At 40.8% G+C, this 11,195-nt stretch overlaps 1 protein-coding gene across 1 annotated transcript; it reads right to left on the bottom strand.

Annotated features, from left to right (window-relative positions):
• Nucleotides 1-2,250: 2,250 nt before the first annotated feature.
• LOC128745893 (H/ACA ribonucleoprotein complex non-core subunit NAF1-like) lies at nt 2,251-3,510 on the bottom strand. The gene has a single exon (XM_053842960.1). The coding sequence runs from the start codon at nt 3,508-3,510 to the stop codon at nt 2,251-2,253; it is 1,260 nt and encodes a 419-aa protein (XP_053698935.1).
• Between the last annotated feature and the right edge of the window lie 7,685 nt (nt 3,511-11,195).

Genomic DNA, 11,195 nt, shown 5'->3' with positions numbered 1-11,195 from the left:
TCATTGGTTCGCTGGTGTGCACTGAACCTTCCAATCACCGGTTTGTATTCCTCCTCCTGGCCGACCTGAGCATTGAAATCCCCGATGACGATCTTGATATCATGTTTTGGGCAGCGGTCGTATTCACTCTCCAACTGCGCGTAGAATTCATCCTTGTCGTCATCGGTACTTCTGAGGTGAGGGCTGTGCACGTTGATGATGCTTATGTTGAAGAATCGGCCCTTGATTCTCAACCTGCACATTCGAGGATTGATTGGCCACCACCCAATCACCCGTTTCCGCATCTCGCCCATCACTATGAAAGCTGTACCCAGCTCGTGTGTGTTGCCGCAGCTCTGGTAGATGGTATGTCCATCTCTGAACGTACGTACCGTTGAGCTCTTCCAGCACACCTCCTGCAGCGCTACGACGTCGAACTTGCGGCTCTTCAATACGTCGGAGAGCACTCGAGTGCTCCCTTGGAAGTTGAGAGATCGGCAGTTCCACGTCCCGAGTTTCCACTCCATAGTCCTTTTTCGTCGCGTGGGTCTATTCCGAATGTTCCAGTAAGAATATATTTGTTCTTCGTTCCATGCTTTAATATTTTTCGTGGTGACGGCTTGCAAAGCCTGCTACACCAACCCCCTGTTTCGCCGGAGGGCCAACGAAGCTCGAAAGAGCCCTCCTTTCCTGTCAGCATACGACCTTGGCTTCCACCGGGGTTGGTTACCCGATCTCCACCAAAGTTGCTCGTATCCCGGCTGGTACCACGAGGCGGTAGGAATAGGAGTTGCTGAATAAGAGGCTATGAACCACTGTAGGGTCTATTTTATGCCTACACGTGCACAAGGCACCGACGGTACGCATTATTCAGCCGTTTACCAGCCAATCGCTCCAGACATGCGCGGTACAAATAGCTGTAAGTTTGTCAATATTTGGAATTCATGCAAACGACTTCAAACACATATGGTCAAAATGTTAATCTTTCGAAATAATCAATAAAAAAATTTAGGTTTTAAAAATTGAAAAGGTACTATGCCCCCTTAACAGAAGGCAGTTAGTAACCCTCTTATCTTTTGATCCATCTTATCTTTTAATCAAATTTTTGTACAATACTGATTTTGTACAAATTAAATTTATATTATTTTAAGCATAAAATGACATATGTTAGCTAACTAATTAGGAAGTCTTTTTAGTTTCAAAACTAGAGGCTACAATGTACAAACACTATGAAGCAACTACGAAAAAGGATGAGTGATAGTTAGTTTTATCAATATAATTAAGTTTTTATTTAGGCTATAAATCAAGCCTACTTTCAATATCCCGTGCTTATAGATTAATTATAAACGGAGATACTATAGTGACAACAAGCAGTTTTATGGAATATACAACGGCGTGTTCGTTAGTGGAAGGCAATGATAGCTACCGCCAGTGATGTCTCGGAGCGCAAAACTAGGTCCATTCTAAAATCAACACTAGGTCCATTCAAGATCAAAAAAGGGGGTTAACATTTTTAAGGAATTTGAAGATTTTACTGGTTTTACTGAACTTTTAAATACCTAAATTGAAATTACACATATTTTAGCATCATTTTAAGAGTATTGTTTTATTTCAAACCAGAAGGGTTCCGGGTAGTAACAGTTTGAAAATACTCTATGGTGACTGCCAAAACGCTGAAAAACAGCTACTTTTAAATAAGCGGCAATAAAGTGGTTTTGGCTATAATTTTAATTTAATTTTAGTATATTTACGTTCAGAAATGATTAAAGATAAACATAAAAGCTAAATACAGTACAAAGACTTGATAATTATATCCTAAAATTCTTATTTAAAAATAGGTCCATTCAAGATCAGAATTAATACTTTAAATGCATTGAATAATTCTGACATTTTGCTCATAACAAGTTTATTGAAGAATATACGTTAGTATATACGTAATATACGATTTGTAACTATATAACAATATGGCATTCAAAAACCTACATATGGTGTACAAAATTCAACAACGTGAGTAACCGAAGGTTCATAAAAATTGATGAAATTTATTCAAGAAAACTTTATTGTTGTGAATCAAATAGAATGGCGTTACAGGAAATTATGCATAGTTCAAAAACCTATTAACTAGACCTTTACTACGCAATGTATATGTTAAAGAATAATATTTCATCTTACAACTTACTATTACTTGCACTTACCCTCATTAGTAATTGATAAAATATCTAAAGTATGCTACCTTTTATAAAAAAAAGTATGATGTTTATGTTTTTAGGGCTACCCCAACCCGCGACCTCTTCCCCTTCTGTAGTATGGGCGATGTTGTTGTCGCTCTCCGTCGGGGGTTTGTCTACCAGTAGACGATGTGTGACTCTTTCTACGAGTTCTTGCCCTTCGTTCCTGCTCATCGTCGGAATAATCCAGTGCATAATCAGGAGCTTCAGCATCATCCAGCCAGCTGGCATCTGATCCTTTGTGCTTCATCAACTCAGACAGAATAATGAATTGAGTGTGTTCCGTTTGTGGCGCACAGAACACAGGCGCTCCGACTGTTATTCCCTTATCGGTAACCTCTTGGCGAGAATTGAAAAGCACACAATACATTGGGGAAGCAACTTGACCGATAACGTCGAAAATTTTTCCTAGTGATCTTTTGCCTTTTTCCAGGAAAAGAACGGTGTCTATATTAAGTAGCTCAACTCCAGCGAGGGATTGAACGATAACAATTTGAGCCACTATCGATTGAACGTACCCAATTGATTTACATTGCGACTCGGGGACAGATATCTGAAGCTCTTCAATCGGTGGAAGCTCGTGAATCAGCGTTTCTCCCTTTCCTTTCACTGGATTAGGTGGAGGAGAATCTTCCTCAGATGAGAAGAGATCGTCGTCTGATTGATTATCTTTTTCACTGGGAACAGTCTCAACATCACTAACAAGAATAGCATCTGGATGATTGCGATAATTCAACGTATTCTCCACAACTTCCACACTGTCGTCGGAATCTTCAGATTCTAATTCACGTTTTATTGGTTGAGTTGTTGTTTTGGGCAATTCTTCTTCTGAATCCGTAATGTTTGACTCTGAGTCAGAACTAATGTATTGCGACAAAAGCGATAAAGAACTATTAGCTATTTGCAAAACTGCCTGTGATTCTACAGCTTGTTCAACAGCAATTTGCTCTTGGTAGGAAGTTTCTTGTTTAATTTTTTTATTTATAGATGTTTCTGCGGTATTTTTTGTAAAATCCTCAGCTAAATCCATTTCAATATCTGTTGGTTCGTCCTTATATAAAAGTATGTTTTGTGACGATTTCCCTGCTATCTGATCCATTTGCTTTGATTGTTCAAATTTTGAACTTGAAATGTTTTCGTCAGCGCCGGAAACAGTTGAGTTTTTTTCAACTATTGGAAGTATCGGCACTTCCGTTTTTAGATGATGTGGCTCTACAACGGACTGCTCTACACTGTCACGGTTAAAATCGGCGGTGACCACATCTATTGAATTTCCTTCTATTGTTATTTTATTCGTACTCATTGTTTCTTTTGTGTGGAAGATAAACAATATTGTTTTTGTAGTAAGATTAACGAATGTTTATCATTGAACTGCTGTCATCCAGTTAACTTAACAAAACAACTGTGTGTTTAATATATTAAGCGCAGACGTAAAGCAGCAATCAGCATACGAACTCAAAAACAATTTTGTAGAAAGTGTTGGTGTTTTCGAAAATGTAAAACTAGTAAAATATCTTAAGCAAAATCACATGGTAAACCGATGTACGCACGTTTTGGATACTATTCGATTTGGATAAACAAAACAAAAAAAACCAAAAAAAGTAACAACTTACTCAGCAATTTCATGAGAAAAGAAACTATCAAAATTTATAAGTGCTTCTATTTGTTTCAAATTTTGTAAACTTATTCAATTTCCAAAAATTTGATGTAAACCAAACGTGTCGATTTCTATCTCAAATTGCAAGTAAGACGGTATAACAAAGGTTCCTTTCACCACTAGGTGGATTAAATCAGGTTTTTTTTTCTTACACTTTCACTTTTCATTCACTTTTCTTACAGTAATGTAACATATTGAACACTGTATAATCTATTGTGTTAGCAGGTGTGATCGTTACGCCCGATTTACTGGGGTAGTAGGTTTGACAAGATCAAAATTGGATGGACAAGGAGTGATAGGTTCAGGGCACTTAATTTATTCGTTTTTTTCTGTTATCGATGATCCTGGTGCAACGGTATCGTGTGTAGTCATTGTTGTACTCCGTGCTTTCGGATCCTGTCTCCAGTACATGACCTCAACAAAAGGTGGAGCGGGTAGTCTGAGAATTAGAGGGGCGTTTAAATATTTGCGTCGATATATTTCAAGAATGTATATATCAGAGTCATGTACACGGGATCTCGGCTCGCCAGAACATCTCGCACAGGGACGTTAGGTTGTCTTCCTCGGGCCCGAAGGGAATCAGTTAGCTTAGACCTAGCATCACAGATTTCGGCACACGACCAAAGAACATGTTCGATGTCGTGGAAGCCATCGCCACAAACACAGTGGTTACTCTCTGCAAGCCCAATACGAAAGAGATGCGTGTTTAACGTGTAGTGATTGGACATAAGTCTAGACATCACGCGAATGAAATCTCTACTTACATTCAATCCCTTGAACCATGCTTTCGTCGATACCTTAGGAATGATGGAATGTAGCCATCGTCCCAACTCGTCTATGTTCCAAGATGTTTGCCAACTAATGAGCGACTTCTGACGCAAGGTACTATAAAATTCGTTATAAGCAATTGGTCTATCATAAGTAATGCCATCAATCGCACCCACCTTAGCTAAAGAATCAGCCTTCTCGTTGCCCGGTATGGAGCAATGAGAAGGGACCCAGGCTAAGGTAACCTTAAATTTTTTATCAGTTAAAGCACTCAAAAGCTCCCGTATTTTCCCCAAGAAATACGGAGAGTGCTTTGCCATTTTCATCGATCGCAGAGCCTCAATGGCACTGAGGCTATCTGTGAAGATGAAGTAGTGGTCTGTGGGCATAGTTTCGATGATCCCAAGGGAGTATTGAATTGCAGCAAGTTCTGCGACATACACGGAAGCAGGAGCATCGAGTTTGTAAGAGGCAGTAAAATTTTCGTTGAAGACACCGAAGCCAGTGGACTCGTCGAGGTAGGATCCGTCAGTGTAAAACATCTTATCGCAACTAACACTTTTAAATTTATTGAAAAAAATTTTGGGGATCTCTTGCGATCGCAGTTGATCCGGGATACCGGAAGTTTCTTCTTTCATGGTGGTGTCGAAGAATATAGCAGACTTAGATGTATCTAGTGATGCGACACTTATGGGAGCATACTGGGAGGGGTTGATATCTTGAGCCATGTAGTCAAAATATAAAGTCATAAATCTAGACTGAAATTGAAGTTCGTCCAGCCTTGCTAAATTACCAATTACTAGTGGGTTCATAATCTCACATCGAATGAGTAAGCGATACGACAACTCCCAAAAGCGATTCTTCAACGGTAGAATTCCCGCCAGCACTTCGAGACTCATCGTATGGGTCGATTGCATGCAGCCCAAAGCTATACGCAAACAACGGTACTGTATTCTTTCTAGCTTGATAATATGCGTATTAGCGGCGAACCGGAAGCAAAAGCATCCATATTCAAGAACGGACAATATCGTTGTTTGGTACAGCCTTGTAAGGTCTCCTGGGTGCGCTCCCCACCAAGCTCCGGTAATTGTACGAAGAAAGTTTAACCTCTGTTGGCATTTTTGAATCAGATACCTAAAGCGGCATGCCCAAGTGCATTTGGAATCGAACCATATACCGAGATATTTGTAAACTAGTACCTGAGCGATCATTTTACCCATAAGTAGGAGCTGAAGTTGTGCTGGATCATGCTTCCTAGAAAAAACGACCAACTCTGATTTTTCCGGGGAGAATTCGATACCCAGCTTTAACGCCCAATCGGACAAATTGTCCAAAGTATCTTGCAAGGGTCCTTGCAAATCGTGAGCCGTGGATCCTGTAATGGAAACAACGCTATCATCTGCAAGTTGCTTTAACGTGCATGACTCTTCGAGACAACTATCTATGTCGTTAACATAAAAGTTATACAGAATTGGACTTAGACATGAGCCCTGGGGAAGACCCATGTAGCTAATTCGAGATGTTGTCAAATCATCATGTGTAAAACTCATGCGTTTTTCCGACAACAGATTGAGCAAAAAATTATTCATAACCGGTGAGAGACCCTGCAAGTGAAGTTTCTCGGTCAAAACTTCTACGGAGACAGAGTCAAAGGCCCCTTTAATGTCCAAAAAGACGGATGCCATTTGCTCCTTCTCAGCGTAGGCGAGTTGAATCTCAGAAAACAGCAACGCTAAGCAATCGTTTGTTCCTTTGCCCCTGCGGAAGCCAAATTGGGTATTTGAAAGTAAGCCATTCTCTTCGACCCATTTATCTAGGCGAAGGAGGATCATTTTCTCCATTAACTTTCGGATACAGGAAAGCATCGCAATCGGCCTATAAGAATTATGATCGGAGGCTGGTTTCCCGGGTTTCTGAATGGCGATTACTTTCACCTGCCTCCAGTCTTGCGGAACAATATTCAGCTCGAGAAACTTATTGAACAGGTTCAACAAGCGTCTTTTGGCAGGGTCAGGCAGATTCTTCAACAAGTTGAATTTGATTCTGTCTAACCCTGGAGCAGTATTGTTGCAAGAAAGGAGAGCTATAGAAAATTCTACCATTGTAAACGGAGGTTCATTTGCAACCGAAGGGGACGCATCGCGAAAAGATCTCTGAGCCGGGACAGAGTCCGGACAGACCTTCTTGGCAAAGTCGAGAATCCATCGGTTAGAGTACTCCGCACTTTCGTTTGTAACGTTACGGTTCCGCATGCGTCGAGCGGTGCTCCAAAGAGTGCTCATCGCTGTTTCTCTCGACAAACCGCTCACGAACCGGCGCCAATACCCGCGTTTTTTCGCTTTCATCAAACTCTTCATCTGTCTCTCAAGTACCTCGTACTTCCTAAGTAGATCTATCGAACCGTGTTTTCGAAAGTCCTTATACGCCAAGGACTTTTGCGCGTACAGTTCCGAGCACTCTTTGTCCCACCAAATGGTGGAAGACCGTCGGTTGAACGTTTTCCCGGGTATAGGTTTCGTCTGAGCTAGAGTCGCGGCGTCGAGGATCAAGCCAGTAATAAAGTCGTATTCTTCCTCCGGAGGAAGTTCATCGCGCGATTCGATGTTTTCTGAGATTACGGCCGCGTAGCGTTTCCAATCGATATTGCGTGTGAGGTCATATGTAACATTGATTGAATGCACGGGCGGGTAGCCATTAGTAATTGATATAAGGATTGGCGGATGATCACTACCGTGGGGATCATTGATTACCTTCCACTTGCAATCTAACGCTAGTGATGTTGAACAGAGAGATAGATCCAGTACGCTGGCGCGGGCTGGAGGATTAGGTATACGTGTCGCTTCCCCAGTGTTTAGAAGTGCCATATCGAAGTCGTCAATCAGGTTATTAATTAGGGAGGATCGGTTGTCGTCGTATAACGACTCCCATTGAGTGCAATGGGAATTTAAATCTCCCAGAATTAGCAAGGGTGCGGGAAGCATTTCTGCAATATCAGAAAGTTGCTTCTGCTCAATCCGTACCGATGGAGGGATATATATCGAAGCAATACAAAGGTCTTTTCCTTTTAATCTAGCATGAATGGCAACGACTTCAATATTCGAGAACGAGGGGAGGTCTATTCGGAAGAACGAATAGCACTTCTTGATCCCTAAAAGTACTCCTCCACCATGTGATCCTCGGTCTCGTCGGATGACGTTAAAATCGTGGAAGTTAAGATCATTACTTGAATTGAGAAAAGTTTCACAGAGCGCGAATACGTCACAGTTAGAAATATTTAATAATTGTTTGAAAAGGTCGAATTTGGGGATGATACTTCTGCAATTCCACTGTAACACAGCGATAGAGTTCTCAGCATTGTTCGACGTATTAGTCATCGAAGGATACGATAGCTGAGAGGAGGGGCCATTGTGCTGTTAGTTGCTTCAAAAATGTCTTAACTGTGGGAAGAAAGGCAAGTAGAAAACTTTTGAGTGGATCCGAGATGTTGAAGGTTTCAAATGTCCAGTCCACAATGTCAGAGAACTTCAAAAATCCCTTTCCCGATTTGATCTCTGAATGTAAGTTGGATGTGCCAGGGGTTTTTGGTGCACCAGAAAGCGATGGGTACTCGTGGTTTGATCTCAAATTTCGGATGTTTTCACCGCTTTTCTTCGAGTTTGATGTATTTTCCATTCCGCTCGGGGATATCTTAAGTCCTTTGCGAGTAAGTCGAGGAGAGTTAATTGTTTTCCTCTTCCTAGAGCTTTCTTGCATGGCATAAGAACATCCTTCGAGGGGTTCGTCAGAAGTACCCTCATCGGTCGGCAATAAGGAATAGATATTTTCGTTGGTCAATGGCTCCGCTTTCTTGAGCATTTCTGCAAAAGAGCGCTTGGAACGTTCCCTAAGGGAGCGTTTAATTTTTTCCTCGCGCTGTTTGTACGTGGGACATGCCGCGAGATCATGTGGAATTCCCTCGCAGTAAGGACACTTCTCAGTGTCCTTATTACAAGCGTTCTCCACATGATTGCCGCCACATTTGCTACAGCGTGCCTTATTGCAACAGTAGGAGGCTGTATGACCCAACTGCTTGCAGTTCTGGCAGTTCATGACCCGCGGTACGAACAGGCGTACAGGCAGACGAACCCTATCCAGAAGGATGTAGTTTGGCAATGCAGATCCGGCGAAAGTTACCCGAAAGGATTCCGAAGGGTAGAATATTTTCTTCCCGTTTTCGATCGATGCTGAATGCAATTGCTTGCAGTCCAGTACCTTTACCTTTTGCAGCATGGGGTTCTTGAAACAGCCAACGCCATGCTCCAAAATGTATTCGACGGTGAGGTTCCCATCCGTAACTACACCGTCAATCTCTACATCCTTGGCAGGGATGTACACGCGATACTCTCTCGTAAAAAGCTCGCAGCTAGCAATTGCGTTTGCTTGCTTCAGGCTTTTCACGGCAACTCGCAGTTTATTCGGTCTCACCTTTGTTATCTCGGTTACGTCCGAAAACTGTTTTGCCAGGTCTTTGCCAATTTGTAAGATGTTCAAAGGTTTCGTTTTGGGCCGGAAGAAAACAATAAACGGCCCCTTCGAGTCATCCGGATAAGCCTTAATCCGTTGAGAGCAATCTGTAGGTCCGGGGCAGGGAGGCCGGACGGGGCTGGGGGACCAGACGAGACTGGAGGAGGAGGACTGAGCGGTAAGTTCAAAAGGGGTGAACTAGGCGGTGAGATATCTAGCTCATCTATGACCTCCTCATCCGTTCCAACGTCGATGAACATCGCGACGTTGAGGTTTTCCATTTTAGCGGGAGCAGTAAGCTCTACCGCTCATGTACTTTAAAAACCGGGATGAAGGGGGGGGGGGTCAATTTAACGGAAAAGCAATTTATCAAATAAACCAAAAAAAAAAAATAAAAAAAAAAAATATATAAATATATAAGGAATCCAATACTTCACCAAACGCAATCCAAGCCGGCTGGTAGGTGAGTTGATCTCTTCCTGACTAAGTGACGCTGAGCGTAAACAATACAGCAGGACCGACTGACGTCGATCGATGCTTCTGCTGCGTCCTGGTTAGCACGTGTTCGGGGCAGCACACAATGAAAATTACAATGCCGCTTGTCGGGCTGTGCTATATCGATAGCATACGATATACGGCACTGTAGCACAAAGATTCGGGAGGCAAAAAACTGCAACTTCACTTGTGTTGTGTCGAAACGAACGGCACAGCACAACAAGCACACAATTCATTGACCTTGAACGCGGATTAAATAGCAAAATTTTTATACTTTACGGAGCGATCGCACAACAAGTGTTAACTTGACAACGGTTGTCACTCGAATGATCAAGTCTTTGTACTGTATTTAGCTTTTATGTTTATCTTCAATCATTTCTGAACGTAAATATACTAAAATTAAATTAAAATTATAGCCAAAACTACTTTATTGCCGCGTATTTAAAAGTAGCTGTTTTTTAGCGTTTTGGCAGTCACCATAGAGTATTTTCAAACTGTTACTACCCGGAACCCTTCTGGTTTGAAATAAAACAATACTCTTAAAATGATGCTAAAATATGTGTAATTTCAATTTAGGTATTTAAAAGTTCAGTAAAACTAGTAAAATCTTCAAATTCCTTAAAAATGTTAACCCCCTTTTTTGATCTTGAATGGACCTAGTATTGATTTTAGAATGGACCTAGTTTTGCGCTCCGAGACAGCACTGGCGGTTGCTATCATTGCCTACCACTAACGAACACGCCGTTGTATATTCCATAAAACTACTTGTTGTCACTATAGTATCTCCGTTTATAATTAATCTATAAGCACGGGATTTTGAAAGTAGGCTTGATTTATAGCCTTAATAAAAACTTAATTATATTGATAAAACTAACTATCACTCATCCTTTTTCGTAGTTACTTCATAGTGTTTGTACATTGTACCCTCTAGTTTTGAAACTAAAAAGTCTTCCTAATTAGTTAGCTAACATATGTCATTTTATGCCTAAAATAATATAAACTTAATTTATTCTTAGTATTGTACAAAAATTTTAACAATCGTTGATTAAAAGATAAGATGGATCAAAAGATAAGAGGGATACTAACTGCCTTCTGTTAAGGGGGCATAGTACGTTTTTAATTTTTTAAAACCTAAATTTTTTTATTGATTATTTCGAAAGATTAACATTTTGACCATATGTGTTTGACGTCGTTTGCATGAATTCCAAATATTGACAAAGTTACAGCTATTTGTACCGCGCATGTCTGGAGCGATTAAACAACGAGTAAAAACTTCAACGTCGTTTTTCTCGAAACCAGGTTTTGAAAGTCGGTACCATAAATATCTCAAGAACGGCTCAAGCAATTCTTATGATTCTTTTTTTGTTTGAAAGCCAACAAAATTATCTAGTGTTTGACCCATCCTTTTCTTGATATTGTAATTTTTGTATTTTTTAGAAATGTTTAAAGTCAATTTTTTCGCTTAAAAACCACTTTTATGTTTCAATGTCCGCCATTTTGTTATGTGTTCGAATTTTAAAAAAGGATGGATCAAACACGAGATAATTTAATGTTCTTTCATGTCG

This window comes from Sabethes cyaneus, chromosome 1 (assembly GCF_943734655.1).
Source record: "Sabethes cyaneus chromosome 1, idSabCyanKW18_F2, whole genome shotgun sequence".
Lineage (NCBI taxonomy): Eukaryota > Metazoa > Arthropoda > Insecta > Diptera > Culicidae > Sabethes > Sabethes cyaneus.
Note: the sequence above shows the minus strand (reverse complement) of the source record. Positions and strands in the feature narration are given on the sequence as shown.

Coding starts and splice junctions, on each gene's coding strand:
- LOC128745893 (XM_053842960.1), bottom strand. CDS start 3,510: ATGAGTACGAATAAAATAACAATAGAAGGAAATTCAATAGATGTGGTC.